We start from the raw sequence: 16,984 nt of genomic DNA on the forward strand, positions 1-16,984 counted from the left end.
TAGACTCTACACACCTGACATGAGTTTGTTGAACATCGTATTCCAAATCCATTAGCACTCATATGGAGTTGCCCCACGCCCTTTACTAGCCATCACTATCCTGGGAAAGCTTTCCACATTAGTCTGGAAATTTAATTTGTGTCTATTTAGTCAAAAAAAGTATTCGCAGGGCAGGCTTTGATATTAAACAAGAAGGCTTGGCATGCATTCACGCCAAATGTGTTCAGCAAGGTTGAGGTCAGGGCTTTGTGCAGGCCACTCGATTTCGTCCACACCAAATTATTTTTTTGTAAATTATTATTGTGTTTTGTGCACATGGGCACGGTCATGTCTGAACAGTAAAGGGACTTTTGCAAACTGTTACCACACCAGTTGGGTATATATGATTGGTTTTATAGACCTGGTAGCAATGGGTTTGGCTGAAAAACTCAATCAGTAGACGCAGTGTCCACAAACTTATGGCAATATAGTGTACACAAGTCTTCAACTCAACTATTACGCCTGCTCAGATTTCAGATTTTGCAATAGCAGCATCTGCCGGACAAAAGCATATAGTGCAACATTTAAGGAGTAGATCAGTTGTGTCCTCTGCTGTTTTGGTCAAGTATGGAAAATACACCCCCTTGAGGTACTCAAAAACATGCAGAAGGTAAGGTGTGGTCATCTGGCCCGCGATGGATTTGCGCCTTGTCCAAAGTCACTCTTGATGAGTAGCGAGTAACTACAAGTGGTTTTCCACAAAAGAATTCTTTAGATAAATTAGCAGAAAATTTGACTGTGGTTAGACTGAACCAGAACAAATAAGTTCTGGAAAAATTACAAAAACAAGTCATGAGTCTAAGCTGCTTTAGGTCTTAAGATTATCTGTTTAACAAATGTCCGTAGGTACAAAGAGCAAACCCAGTTCCAAACAAGACAAGACGTGCAATGTTTTTAATCAAATACCTTTATGTAATATAATTATATACTCTGCCTTCAAGTGCACTCATAAATGCTAAATGGAGTTCATGTCAGGTGACTGTGGAGAAAAGTCCATGACAATCAGCACTTCTTGATTTTCCTTGATTTTCAAGTAGTTGTTTCAAAGTTTTGAGGTTTGTTTTGGGTTCCTTAACCTGTTTCACTATATTTTCCACAAAGATAATAAACCTTTAGTTTAGCTACTATTTGATGCCAGATTTCCCATTGTCACAATGCTACTTAGTATAAAGAATGTCCTGCTAATTGAAGTGTGACCATATTTATAGTAGGTAAACAATGGCTGCAAAGTTATAAACTTAGATCAAATCTATGGTCAGTTTTACAATTTGCTGAGTAGCTTTTCAGAGGTATAATACTAAGAAAAGCTTTTTTGTTTGCTTTTGTAAGATTTAACTCGTTATTTAATTGTTAGGCTGATTGTATTATCTGAATTTGAAAACATTTTTAGGCACACCTATGTGGTACATCTGAGCTTCAAATACATAAAACATATTAACTCTGAAGCAAAAGTTATAATGTTGAAATATAAGTTTTTATTATAGATTGTAATAATTATATATTTATATTATATAAGTTATTATGTATAATGTGAAGCAAAAGTTATAATGTTGCAATATAAGGTAATTTATTATACTGTAGATTATAATAATTATATATTTTATATTATATAAGTTATGTATAATGTGAAGCAAAAGTTATAATGTTGCAATATAAGTTATTTATTGTAGATTATAATAATTATATATTCTATAAGTTATTATGTATAATGTGAAGCAATAGTTGGATAGATATTTTTGGGGGTTAATGAGAACGCACCCTAGCGCCCCTATTGGAAGTTCCTAGATTTACTGTCGTTTTTACTTGCTTAATATAAAATTCACTACAAAGTCCTAGTGTGAATTAATTTGATGATAAAATATATAAAATCTGTAAAATTAATTTAGGCTATAATTACCTCAGATAACTATTCCTGATATTGTTTACGGACATGTTTAACTCAACTAATCCTGCACTGGCAGGGAAAGGGTTAGTCTGTGCTGTGAAAACATATCACGTGATGAGACAGCTGACTCTCCGGTGATTAAAGTGGACACAGGCAGCACAATGTTATTGTGGGTTCAGTCCGGTGATACAGAAGTTTGGTCTGTGGGAGGTTTTGAACGCTTTTTTGTTTTTTAGCACCTTTATTTTGTTGCTGCAGCAGTTAAAGAAGTTGTGAACTGGTGGTTATTGTGCTTCCTGTGTGAGGTGCAGATCAGCTTGCTGTGTTACGGAAATTACTCAAACACAGTCCGGAGTCTCAGAACTCTTTATTATTTGGTCATTTTATGAAAAATACATTGAGGTTTGTGCTTTAGCTGGATATTCTCTGTGTCAAGATGGACACGGTGTATTTGTTTACAGTTGTTTTGTTTCTGGTCCCGTTTGGATCATCATTGCCTGTTCAGGATGAAATGGACATGACTGACCTCAAACCTGTCAGTCCAATAGAAAGATTTCAGGTTCGCTTTAACTGGCACAACATTAGCTGCCCGTTATGCAAAGCTATTTTCACCGTGGTGGACATTGCCCTATTGGTAAGTAAAGTCCTGTTGTTTGTACTCAGACAGTACACGTACAATACTGAGGTTATGTTAAAGCTTTAATATGTGAAGGTTAAAATTAGATTAGATAAATTCATCTTTATTGTCATTTCTCGGTATAAGTACAGGGGTTGGACAAAATAACTGAAACACCTGGTTTTAGACCACAATAATGTATTAGTATGGTGTAGGGCCTCCTTTTGCGGCCAATACAGCGTCAATTCGTCTTGGAAATGACATATACAAGTCCTGCACAGTGGTCAGAGGAATTTTAAGCCATTCTTCTTGCAGGATAGTGGCCAGGTCACTACGTGATGCTGGTGGAGGAAAACGTTTCCTGACTCGCTTCTCCAAAACACCCCAAAGTGGCTGAATAATATTTAGATCTGGTGACTGTGCAGGCCATGGGAGATGTTCAACTTCACTTTCATGTTCATCAAACCAATCTTTCACCAGTCTTGCTGTGTGTATTGGTGCATTGTCATCCTGATACACGGCACAGCCATTGGATGCACATGGTCCTCCAGAATGGTTCGGTAGTCCTTGGCAGTGCTAGCCCATCTAGCACAAGTATTGGGCCAAGGGAATGCCATGATATGGCAGCCCAAACCATCACTGATCCCCCCCCATGCTTCACTCTGGGCATGCAACAGTCTGGGTGGTACGCTTCTTTGGGGCTTCTCCACACCGTAACTCTCCCGGATGTGGGGAAAACAGTAAAGGTGGACTCATCAGAGAACAATACATGTTTCACATTGTCCACAGCCAAAGATTTGCGCTCCTTGCACCATTGAAACCGACGTTTGGCATTGGCACGAGTGACCAAAGGTTTGGCTATAGCAGCTCGGCCGTGTATATTGACCCTGTGGAGCTCCCGACGGACAGTTCTGGTGGAAACAGGAGAGTTGAGGTGCACATTTAATTCTGCCGTGATTTGGGCAGCCGTGGTTTTATGTTTTTTGGATACAATCCGGGTTAGCACCCGAACATCCCTTTCAGACAGCTTCCTCTTGCGTCCACAGTTAATCCTGTTGGATGTGGTTTGTCCTTCTTGGTGGTATGCTGACATTACCCTGGATACCGTGGCTCTTGATACATCACAAAGACTTGCTGTCTTGGTCACAGATGCGCCAGCAAGACGTGCACCAACAATTTGTCCTCTTTTGAACTCTGGTATGTCACCCATAATGTTGTGTGCATTGCAATATTTTGAGCAAAACTGTGCTCTTACCCTGCTAATTGAACCTTCACACTCTGCTCTTACTGGTGCAATGTGCAATTAATGAAGATTGGCCACCAGACTGGTCCAATTTAGCCATGAAACCTACCACACTAAAATGACAGGTGTTTCAGTTATTTTGTCCAACCCCTGTACAAAGCAACGAAATGCAGTTAGCATCTAGCAGAAGTGCAAAAACAAACATCAGTTAACTTCTATATCTATGGTTAATATAATTATTGTAACTATAACTATTTACATCTATAGTATTGTTGCTGTATACATAGAAATATATACACCCAATAATAATGATTACAAGCATTCATCACTCATGCTATGTATAATAATAACAACAATAATATAGATATGTAGAATAAATAACTATACATAGAGTATTGCATACACTTTTAAGGGACTAGTGTTTTTTAGCTGTATGTTGTGTCTATACTTGGAATGCATAGTACTTTGTCCAAATACTTGTGCTTTCTGAAGATATACTGGGCTAAAAATACCCAAATTAACTTAATTAAATCTTTAATATAATGTGTTGGTAGTTGTGATTAATTTCAACTGCTGACTTTTTATGACCATATAAATAGGGATAGTTTGCCTGCCCACATTTAATAGGATGTATGGCAGCAGTTGACTGTCGAAGTTAGATGAAACAAAAAAAAAAACTGTCACTGTATGCCAAGATGAAATTCGTCAGTATAATCAGATCTAACTAATGTACCACCAGAAAATGGCCTGGCTAGGAATTAGAGACTGCTGAAAAGTGGGTGACACTATATCACGGCATCCAAATCGGAAGCCTCTGCTTCCAAATAGGCCCCTTAATGATTGGCTACATTTCGCCAAAAAAACAAGACCAGGGGGTTATTCTTGCACAGGCTTTAAGGCCATGGCACTGTACAGCTTGCTTATCCATGTTGCAACATCTGTTGGATTCTAGAATTTTTTTCAGTGGTTCTTTTGCCTCAAAATATGCACAAATTCCTGTTAGCTTTCCTGTCAGTTAGCTATTCCTGTCAGTATTCATGCAGACCTTGACAAAGGACCACTGATCCTCATACTGTTTAAATGGGTGCAGTTAAACTAGCCCTATTGAATGGGCACATAGAAAGCTATAATCACCAACAACAAATCATAAAATGTTAAGGAACGTTCTACGTTTCTATATTTCAGAAAACCCTTATAACAGTAAGTACTTTTCTGTAAATTGGTTAAAAAAACAAACAAACACAGGAGCATTACTGCAATTTGACATACATTCTGCAAGTCTCTGGAACTGAACTGTAGTGCTAGAGCGTTGTTCTTTTAAACATGTTCCCTAAATTGATTTATTGATTCCCTTTTAATTATTATAGTAAAATGTTTTAAAACATCTCTCTCTATTATTGGCACTTTTGCATTCAGTACTTTGTCCAGCATTTTCTTGCCAACATCAGCACCATTCTTCTAGAATTCTTGATAAGGTCAAAGAATCTAGAACAAGGAAGCAAGCAATTATAAGAGCTCTCAAAATACAGAAGTATTCAGGCTCCTAGATTCATTGTTGTGGGCTTGAGGTCAGGCTGGAGGTCAGGGGTCTGGGATGATCATGGCAAAGTGCAATTAATGAAAAATAAATTAATATATTGCTGGAGGACCCAACCATGATCTGACACATTAAAGAAAAAAAAAACTTTAAAGGGTAGTAAGATATTTTGTATTTTATGGAATTAAAAGTGGGAAGTAGAATTAAGAAACCAGTGTGACCTAATACCACTACATAAGAAGTTTAGTGTATACTGGAGTATACAGTTCCTGTTGTTTTTTTATTGTAAACTTTTTTTAGAAGTGTGGTGGTTATTATTAGTCCATTAGCATCAGAGCATGTGCTATCCAAGTTCAGTACAAGTCAATACAAGTTCCTCAATTTTATTATGCTGGAATTTGAAGTCTTGGCATGTTGTTATATTACCAGAGTTTACTGAGGAAGAAGCAAGAGGTTTTTTTTTTTTTTTTTTAAACGAAATAAATACACATGCCCTTTTCTTTTAATCATACTTTTTAATTATTTGTGAATTGAAGATACTAACTGTTGCAGTTTTGCAAGTGAAATTTTGCCCATTCTTGTTGTATACAAGATTTGAGCTGCTCAGCTATCTGTGGTCACCCTTGTCTGATTCTCCTCATCATGATGAGCCATACAGACTGCAGGCAGGACAGTGACGCACGCACACACACTCACTCTGTCTACGAAGCCACCCTATTGAAACTTGTGCAGAATGAGAACTGGCATTGTCCTACAAAAACGGACATGGAGTTCCTGAGAAAAGACATCGTCTTGATGGTATCAAATGTCTCTCCAAAATATCAATAGCAGTTGGTATAAGTCTAGGTTGTCTCTTTCATCCTTGTTGCTGATGCTTCTCTTATGCTCAATCTTGATGACCTCACATGTTACCAGTGAAAACACTTATTGTGGAACCTTCCAGAACTGTGTAACTTGTGTAACTTTAGTCTTATTATGCCTCTATTCCAACATTTAAGTGTGTTGCAGGCTTCACATTCTATTGTTTTTTATTTTGTATTTTCAAAATACAGCTGGGTTCATCAGTGAAAACACAAACAGAACAAAAATGCTTTTATCAGTTAAATAAAAAAAATCTACAGATTTAGCAAATTAAAGTTTTAGTTTTTATTGCATTTTTTAAAAGTGTCCCACCTTTTTTGGAAATGGGGTAGTAAATAGTTTGTGGTTACTTTTCTTGACCTGCCTTTATGCGTCAGGGACATTTTAAAATGCAACTGTTCAGTTCTGTGGTTTAGGAGGTTGATGACTACCTTTATACAATACGCCTTTATAAGTCGATGTGTGTGGCTGAGGTGTTTGAAAAGAGCTGTTTAAAGACTGAGTTTGAGCAGTCGCTGCTTAGCTCGTCATTACAAAACTGTCAAACTGTTCTTTTTTAAGAAGCCTTTGCATGTGAGGTCAGATGAATAGTTTGCACCCTAACCACCACAGTTAGGCACACAGTTCAGCTAGTCAACTGATGTCTGATTACAAACTTTTTTGAAACATTTTGAAGCTGTTTGCTAGGGTCAGCATAATTTGGTTTTCAAAAAAGAGGACACTTGGGGGGGGGGGGGATTTATTGGTGGTACCATGGCATTGGGTATGGGGTACAGGTTTAAATAGCTGACAAATGCATCAATAACCATCCACCCATGTTACTTAACTTTAATGCGTATACAGCTACTCTTTATGGCAGATGATTGTATTACTTTTCATTCAGCGTTTAGCTCTAAACAATAATAACAACAAATTAAAAAACAGTCACCTATAAATAAAAATCCCTTTTTTTTAGTTTCTTTGATGTATTGCGCAACCATATTAGATGATTTTTTTTTGAGTGTTTTTACTTTAATTTACTATAATTTACTCCCATCAGTAAAAAACCCCATATTAAGGTGTGTCCTCTATTGTTTGCTGAGCAATTATACCCAATATAATTTTTCTATTTATTTATGCATTTTCTCCTATTTTTCTCCCGATTTAGCTTAGTCAGTTTGTCTTCCACTGCTGGGGATCCCTGGTTGCATTCGAGGAGGGTATCAGACCTCTGCATTCTGCACAGGAGCCTCTATCTGCTAATCAGGGTCCTTGCACAGCGTTTGGAGACCCCACCCACATAGTCTGGTTATCCTGCCCTAGCAGACATGGTGACCAATTTGTGTCTGCTCCAGACACTGCCAATTATGCCCGCTAGATGGCGCACAGCTGACCGGTGGCAACATCGAGTTTCGAACCGAGGAGTTTAGAATCTCGGCGCTGGTGAGCTAGCGGAATATCCCGCTGCGCCACTTGGGCGCCTGTCATGTTCGGGATAAAAGGGACATATGGTCACCCTACTGTTTGCAGACACGTTTTTTTTACATGTGATAATACCAGTTACATACAATATCAGTTACAGGAGTGGGTATCTTTACACTGACAAACTCAAACATATTTTAACATGGAACACTGCATTGGTTACCAAATATTTTTCTGCTTTTATCTTCCCTGCTGCAGTCAACCGCGTTCACACTTGTGGACACATGCACAACAGAACATAAATTCTGAGAAACACTGTTTAATTAAATTCTTCACTTTTAATCACAGATGAAATTGTTCGTGTTTAAAATGGGGTGTAATGAAAATTAGGTCATAACCTTCATTTGTGGGTGGAAGAAAAAGTGAGTCACAAATGTCCAGACAGCTTGTGATTAAGTTCTAGAACAATAGAAGGATTTGAATTGTTGTGGTACAAAGTAAGTGGCTTCTAGCCATGTACAGCAGTTAGGTACTGTAGGGTCACTGGCAAGCTAAGCATTTAATTTATAGATTGTGAGACAGTGGTATATCTAAGTGGAACTGATTGCCCTGTGGATGCTAAGCTTGTTTGCCATCCATCTACTGTAAGGCCTTAGGGCCCTGCATGTTCGTACCCAACTACCAATTATAATTTGAGGTGTACATTAAATATTGTCTTTGTTGTGTTTCTTTAAGAGTGACTCAAACATGGAGCATGTAGCTCGAGCTGTTGGCGAAGCTTGCATCCGTTTGCACCTGGCAGAGGAAAACGTGTGCCGGGAAATAACAGAACTCTTTCGTGACGACTTCATCCGTGCCCTCCAAGAATCTCTTCTCTGGCCCTCAGAGGCTTGCGCTTTTCTCTTGGGTCCCACTTGTGGCCATTTTGATGTCTATGCTCCCTGGAACATCACACTGCCCAAGGTCCCCAAACCACCGATTGTTCCTCCAACGCCACCCAAACCTGGCTCACCTCAGACCAGAGTCCTCTTCCTGACAGACATCCATTGGGATGCTGAGTACTCAGTGGGCAGCTTGGCTGATTGCAAAGAACCATTGTGCTGCAGAAATAAGTCTGGTAAAGCCAACTGGCGGTGGCGTGGTGCCGGTTACTGGGGTACCTACAGCCAGTGTGACCTCCCGTTGCGTACAATAGAAAACCTGCTGCAGAACGTAGCCAAGGCAGGTCCTTGGGACTGGGTCTACTGGACTGGAGACATTCCAGCACACAATGTCTGGTCCCAAACCAGGACACAGCAGCTACACGAACTCATCACCATCTCCAGGCTCATTCGGAAGTACCTCGGTCCTAACGTTAGTGTGTTTCCAGCTGTGGGTAACCATGAGAGCACACCAGTCAACAGCTTCCCTCCTCCGTTTGTGCACGGGAATCGTTCATCTCAATGGCTGTATGACACCATGGCAGAAGAGTGGGCTCCCTGGCTGCCAGCCGAAGCTCTGGTGACACTGAGGTAGGTAGATGTCAGTCAGATTCAAATGGTCAGGCTGGTGAAAGAGGTTTAATGGATTATTAAATATCAAATCTGATCAAACACAGATTCACATTTTTAATAACACAGATATTGACCTTTTGTATATTAGGTTAATTTGGAGCCTGAAACTTGTTTTTTAAGTTTAACCTAAAAATTAAAGACAAAATGACAGCATCAACACTGGTATTTATGACTGGTAGAAAGAAAAAACTTTTTTATTTAAACATGCATATTAAGTAACGGCACAATCGACATGATTGGCTAAGGTAAAGCACATGCTCATAAACAAAAGGCTTTCATATCCACTTCTGAAGACCCGCTAACCTGTGGAGTTTGAAGTTTATCATACTATCAACACACCTGATTCAATGGATTAGCAAATTATTCAACCTTATGTGAGCTGGATTGTCACCCTGAATTTCCACCGCCTGAATTTCCAGAACCAATGTTAGTATAAGATGCAACTTTTTCTACTGCTAGAAATGTTAAACCTAAATTTTAAAGGTTATATGAGTCTAATTTGCAGTAAAAGTATCAAAACATTTACAGTTTTTGTACTCTTTGATGTTAAAAAAATTCTGTGTTCTAAGGAAAGACATGTCTGAATAAATATCTTATAACTGAACATCTTAAAACAGTCCAAGCAGACTGTGTGAAGAAGCATTGTAATTCTAATAGTTTTATTCTTTATTGTTATAATGTTTCTGTTTGCTGATATTGTGGTGATATAATGGATCCTGATTGTGTTATGCCCAATTTGAAACTAATTAATGAACCTAATTAATATAAATATTTAATTAATAAATTTATATAATATATTAATTTAATACTTAATAGTTATGTTTGCTGATATTGTGAGTGATATAAAGAATTGTAATTGTTGTGTTATGCCCAATTTAAAACAAATAAAGATGCTTTTATCCAGAGCAACTTGCATTTGTGACCAAAGACAATTCAAACATTTGGGACCATGCTCAAGGGCCCAAGCGGTAGCAATCTGGCATTGGTATGGCATGAACCAGTGACTTGACTGGTCCAGTAGCCTAACCACTTGCCCGTTAAATAGGTAATTACTTTTTATTATGGGTGATACATGTGTTGCATGATTAAATGACATGATCCTTTACCAAATTTTGTCTTCTCATGTACTCTCAAACTCTTACTTGATAGTCAGTGTTCTAATACAAGTCATCAAGGCCCTTGGAAAACCTTTAATATCCAATTTAAAATTTTCATATTATATTGTTCCTGATACTACATATTGCCGTGTTGTTTTCTCATTAATTTGCATTTGCCACATTTTAGGCATGGTGGGTTTTACACAGCCCAGGTACAGCCGGGTCTGAGAGTTGTGTCTCTGAATATGAACTTCTGCTCGAAGGAGAACTTTTGGCTGATGGTGAACTCGACAGACCCAGCGAACCAGCTGCAGTGGCTTGTTCACATTTTACAGGAGGCTGAGAGCAACAAAGAGAAGGTAAATACTATCAATTCGGGTAATGTATGAATATCTAGAGCCAGCTGGATCTAATCAGGTCTAATCTTGACCTAAATATACAGTCAATATTGATTTATTATTTGAAGTGTTTGTTTGGCCTTAAGACTGATCTTGGTTAAAAAAACATTTCTGATAATATGATGCTTGTATTATGCTGAAGATTTATTAATCCTGTTCTATAAAGCTTTCTGTAGGTTGGATTGTTTGTGGTTGTTGCTTGAGTTTCTTTGTCTTTGTTAGGTTCATATTATTGGTCACATTCCTCCTGGACTCTGTCTGAGCAGCTGGAGCTGGAACTACTATCACATCATTAACAGGTCAGTATTCAGCTGGTTGCTGTTCTCTGTAGACTAGGTTTCAGAAGCTCCGCTTTACCACAAACACATGATTTCAGACCAATGTGTTTCAGATCAAGCGTATTGCAGTTTCTTTCTCAGGCCTGATGTTCTGGTTTTTTTTAAATGTATTTTCTCAATTTCATCTCAGTGTATTTGCAATTACACTCCCAAGAAGGGCCGTGACTAATACGCATTCCCTCCAAGACGAGCAGTAGCCAACCGCTTATTTTCATATGGAGATCCGCATCGCGTACAGAGAGTCACACACAGATCTCTATTATCCCTCGTCTTGTTGTGCAAGTGCCATCAATCAGCCAGCAGTGGCTGTAATTGCATCAGTTATGACGAACCCCTACGTCCCCCCTCCCTCGGATGAGACGATCATCGTCCGTACAGGTGCCCGGCGAGTTCGGCTGTGCCACCCAAGTGCTCGGTGTTCTGTTTTATTTGAAACTGAGATCATGTCAATGATAGTAAAAATTAAATCAGTAGACTCGGGTTCAGACCTGTATATGTTCATTTTTGTTACAGGTATGAGAGTACTATAACGGGACAGTTTTTCGGACACACACACCTTGATGAATTTCAGATGTTTTACGATGAAGAGACCTTGACCCGGCCATTGGGTGTGGCTTATATTGCCCCAAGCGTAACCACTTATGTTAACCTGAATCCAGGTATGGATAGCACACACTGAAATACCACTGATAGTGTGATATTAAGCACATAAACACTCATTTGCATTCATTAACCTTTTCATATTTTATGTACCAAAATGTTATTGTAATCTATCAGCCAGCACGGCTGGCTCCCTACATATGACTAGTAGGACTAGTAATCAAAAGGTCACTGGTTCAAGCCCCCACCAGTGCCAGGTTGCCACTGTTGGGCCCTTGAGCAAGGCCCTGAACGCAATAATTAGGGGATGTCCATGTAGTTTTGATGATATAATGTGTTTCTTATGTCACTAAATGACTCAAGTCATACCAAAACACCAGAACATGCCAATCTGACTTTCTTTCATGTCCTTACTTTTAAGATGCCATGATGATAATATTTTTGTAGCAATGTAAAAGCATTGATTATTTTATTTCTAGGATATCGTGTCTATTACGTTGATGGTAACTACCCCAACAGCAGTCATCTAGTCTTGGATCATGAGACCTTTATCCTGAACCTGACTTTGGCCAACGGTTATCTCGATGGCTCATCATGGCTCTCCAAACCTGATCCAGACCCTGCGTGGACGCTGCTGTACCGTGCCTCTCAGGCCTACGGCGTGCCCACTGTTTTTCCCTCTGACATGGACGCTCTGACCAGAGCCTTCCTTACCGACGATAACGTGTTCCAGCAGTTTTGGTACTTACGGCACAAAGGCCATGTGTCGGAGGTTTGCAAGGATGTGTGTAAGAGCACGAATATCTGCTTTCTGCGCAGTGCCCGCCAAGACCTTTTGCAGCAGTGCGATGCCCTGTACGTAAGCAGGGGGATAAAAGGACGTTCTGTCAGGAAAACACTGTGCTGATCAGTGAAGCTCCAACTTTGTGATTGAGTCCCCATAAGCGATTTTGCTAAATGAAACACCCTTAAATGATCTTTAGAAACCAAAGAATCTTAAAGAATTTCTAGAGTGTGTTGTTAAAAAGATTGTAAAAAGATGTTCTGTATATTGCGTTCATTTGCCTTTTTTTGTTAATTTTGTTAATGATTTGCACTGCTCAGTTTGATTAAATTGCTTGGTAATGAAGTAAGCCAAGTATCTGCAAGATTTTTTTTCAGCTGCTCCCATGTCCCATCATGTCTGTGTAGATGCCCAGCCGATAGGACCACTGAGTTTCGAAAGTGTCTTATTCAGTGTCTTAGTTAAGTCGTAATAATCGAAAAACAATCTGTATAAACACACTGATTCATCGTTTCCACTTCAAGCTGGAACAAGGTGTGGGTAATATTTCCTGGAGCTGCTATGAAGATTTTAACTCATTATTTGATTTCTTGGATTGAGAGCTTGCTTTACTTCTTGCCACAGCATGCACATTGGATTACAGCCTCGACTCTAATTTGGCTATTCGAACAACACAAATTTTCTTCCTGTTGTGGTCTCACCCTCAAGGTGCCACAAAAAAGAGATCACTGGCAACACTTCTGCTAATGAATGTAGAAACAGCAGCTGAAAACACACAACATAAAAGTATTAATTATTCAAATCCTAGTCTAGTTCTGTATCATACGACCTTTAAGCCCAACCAAACTTGATACAATTTATTAAGCCTAACAGTTATTATGATGGCTCTTTGTGGTTTTCAAAAACTTAACCCAGACCCAGTGTGGTTGCTAGTGTGTCGATGTAAACCCTGCCTCCCCATTTTCCTTAATTTTTGTAACTTTGTCACAATACATGCTCTAATATAGTTACAGACGTATTCAAACTACCCCAACAAAATAAGGAGGTATACATCTAAACTTTTCTACATGGCTGGATTTTAATATAAGTATATATCAGTTGAATGCTACAGCAAGTGAACAAAGAAAATGAACAATGTAGTAATTTATAGTAGCAGGTAATTTTGTTAATGTTGCCATGTCACAATTATTCAACCCCTACAAAACATTGTATGACCTAAACTTGGGTTACAACTTGATTAAACCATTGGAAATGAATAAAAAACTTTTAATTTGCTTCAGCTGTAATGTGTTATATAAATGCCAGAAACTAAGGAGCTGCTCACAAAAGCTCTAAGAAGAGATCATTTAATTAAACTAAAGGACCATTGGTATAAGAAGAATGAACTGTAACAGTGTATTTTTATGGGTTTTTTTGGCTGTCTTTTGCATGATTAATTTAGAAAAATAAATAAAATTTTATAAATTTGTAAAAAATATAACAAATTAAGAAAGACTAAATACATTATCACAGCAATGTAGAGCTATTGTGGACTAAATCTACCTGGGAGTGGTTCCTGGCATTCTAAAACATTCCAGCTGTATCAGAAGCTAATGGGAACACTGATAGATCCGAACAATGAGTGGAATGTTTTTATAATTTTTACATCAGTATATTGGGGAAGGGCATTTTGAGCATATCTGAATTTATATATTTATACAGTATATTGTGATATACGTTGTGATTGTCCAAGTACTTTTTTCCATATTAATTATTGACCAACCAAGCAAGCACGCACCACTTCAGGTCATGCAGCAGTATCTCTGTTGGGGTATGGTCTGGCAGTCTCTTGTTGCAACATCCATGCCCTGCTTAGATTTAGGTATTGGAAAATTATCTTGACATGTGGAAGTGGTAGCTTAGTGCTTAAGATACTGGACTAGTAATCAAAAGGTTGCTGGTTCAAGCCCCACTACTGCCAAGCTGCCACTGTTGGGCCCCTGAGCAAAGCTCTTAACCCTCAGTTGCTTCAATTGTATCAGTCATAATTGTAAGTTGCTTTGAATAAAAGCATCTGTTAACTGTGGCAAATGCAAATCTTGACGTTCTATTAAAATTTATAAATAAACGACTTTTAATTGAATTAATTGCTTTCTTAATGATTAAAGCTGTCCAATCCTTAAGTATATACGTTATTACAGTAGGGATGAGGTTTTTTGGTGGTGTCAACTTGGTGTGATTGAATTTGGTGCACTTTTCTGATCATTGTTTAATATTGTATGGTACTATGCAGCAATTTAATCATAGGAGTATATAATCCCAATCGATAGAGAATTATACTTCTTACTGAAACATGATGGGGCTTTAAAATAAATGCTCACGTAAAGGTCATGGTATTGAACATAGACTGGCACGTTAGTGCAGCCTTTCTTTTCTATAGACCTGTTTCACAATGCAGTGAAGTGATAGAAAGCTATAGAACCGAGTTGAAATCATGTTTTATCATTGCCTCACTAAATCACTAGGACTCATTTATGTCAAATCGCAGACTTTCAGGGCTGCAATGTACATTTCTGGGTACACAATTTAGACGTTACCCAACAGGAGCGTGCATAAAATCAGAACACCACGTACCATTGAGCTTCTTTTGTTACGGTAGTCTTATCCATTCATGCAGCCATGCCTTGCTATTTATCTCCCTGAATGTGCACATAGCAGAAAGCATATCTTATTTATTTTGTTCTTGAGATGTGGGTTATTTGTGGCTACTGAATGTATTAACTGTGTAAATTTTAAGTAAATACATATTGACATACCAGTGCCACTGTTTTCCCAGACTAATACTATATAACTCCTTCTCATGTCTGAAGGAAACTGTGGAGACTCCACACAAATGGTGACCCAATGTTATCTGAATTCTGTACGTGTACTTCCACTTATGGCCACAGTTTATCTGTATTATAAACTCACAAAGCACAAATAATCTGAAACTTGTTCAGAGTATGAGCACCCCTGAACTAGATCAATGTTTAATCAGGCTTCCAGCATGGAAAACTTGTTGGTACAGAATGTAGAATTTCATTACTTGCAATTCCATTGCTTACCAGCATTTGCATAGACTTTATTGGCCTGGTTAATAAAGCATTGTGGAGGCTTGTCTGTTACTAAAAAGCTTTCTTTTTTTTAAGTAAGTAAGTAAAGTAAGTAAATTTTATTTATAAAGCACTCTTAAAACAACTTACGTTGACCAAAGTGCTGTACATCGAATAAGCATACATAACACAACATTATATTAAAAAAGTAAGAACCAAATAAAAATACAGAGTAAGAGACAAAATAAAACAGATAAAAATAGACTAAACAATTAAAATTAACACAGCTCCTCACTGTTCAAATGCCAGCTTATAAAGGTATGTTTTTAGGAGTGATTTAAAAACAGCGGCCGAAGGTGCTTGTCGAATATTAGGAGGTAGAGTGTTCCATAGCCTCGGAGCATAAACTGCAAATGCACGATCACCTTTTAGCTTCAAACGAGCCCTAGGAACAGTCAACAAATTCTGAGTGGCTGATCTTAAAGATCGCTGTGCGGTTGCGGGAGAAAGCATACCACTGAGATAAGCCGGGGCTTGACCATTAAGCGCTTTAAAAACAAATAAAAGCACTTTAAAATGAATCCTGTGCTGAACAGGCAGCCAATGTAGTGAGGCAAGGACGGGTGTAATATGGTTTCTTTTCTTGGTATTAGTCAGTAACCTTGCTGCTGCATTCTGGACTACCTGCAAGCGCCGCAACAGAGACTGACTAATCCCAATATACAGAGAATTACAGTAGTCAATTCTTGCAGAAATGAATGCATGAATAACTTTTTCCAGGTCAGAATAGCAGAGAAAAGGCTTAATCTTCGCAATATTTCTGAGCTGGAAGAAGCTATTCCTTACCACAGAGTTGATTTGTTTATCAAATCGGAGGTCAGAGTCAAAGATAACACCAAGATTTCTCACAGATGTTTTGACACATGTAGACAAGTGACCAAGGTTATTGGAGACACTATTGATGTGATGACCCCCAAAAACGATAACCTCTGACTTGCTTTCATTCAGCTGAAGAAAATTGTCAGCCATCCACCTCTTTATGTCCTCAAGACAACTGCTAAGAGATGTTAACGAGCCATTGTCATTCGGTCTAATGGGAAGATAAAGCTGTATGTCATCAGCATACAGGTGAAAGCTGACATTGTGCTTCCTAATTATTTGACCCAATGGCAGCATATAGAGAGAAAAAAGGAGGGGCCCTAGTATGGACCCTTGTGGAACACCACAAGAGACATCAGCAGAAGAAGAGAAATAGCTGCTAATATTCACTGAAAAGGTTCTATTCTTAAAATAAGATATGAACCAATTCAGGGCCTCTCCCTGTAACCCCACCCACTTTTCCAGGCGACCAACAAGTATGTCATGGTCAACAGTATCAAAAGCAGAACTAAGGTCCAATAAAATGAGGATGGCACAATTTCCCTCATCAACAGTAAGTAGCAAGTCATTTGTCACCTTCAGAAGAAAAGTGAATACTAATATTATAAACACACTAAAATGTACTACAACAGATAAAGCTCTTAGTTAAGTGAGTTCACTGTATATTCTTACAGACAAAAGA

General features: G+C 38.4%; 1 protein-coding gene across 1 annotated transcript; it reads left to right on the forward strand.

Moving 5' to 3' along the window:
* Positions 1-2,138: 2,138 nt before the first annotated feature.
* On the forward strand, positions 2,139-14,474 carry smpd1 (sphingomyelin phosphodiesterase 1). Its single transcript, XM_063014286.1, has 6 exons — positions 2,139-2,558; positions 8,318-9,093; positions 10,420-10,591; positions 10,853-10,929; positions 11,482-11,627; positions 12,048-14,474. Exons 1-6 carry the CDS (start codon positions 2,361-2,363, stop codon positions 12,473-12,475), a joined length of 1,797 nt encoding a protein of 598 aa, XP_062870356.1. The 5' UTR covers positions 2,139-2,360; the 3' UTR covers positions 12,476-14,474.
* Positions 14,475-16,984: the final 2,510 nt, after the last annotated feature.

This window comes from Trichomycterus rosablanca, chromosome 18 (genome assembly GCF_030014385.1).
Source record: "Trichomycterus rosablanca isolate fTriRos1 chromosome 18, fTriRos1.hap1, whole genome shotgun sequence".
Lineage (NCBI taxonomy): Eukaryota > Metazoa > Chordata > Actinopteri > Siluriformes > Trichomycteridae > Trichomycterus > Trichomycterus rosablanca.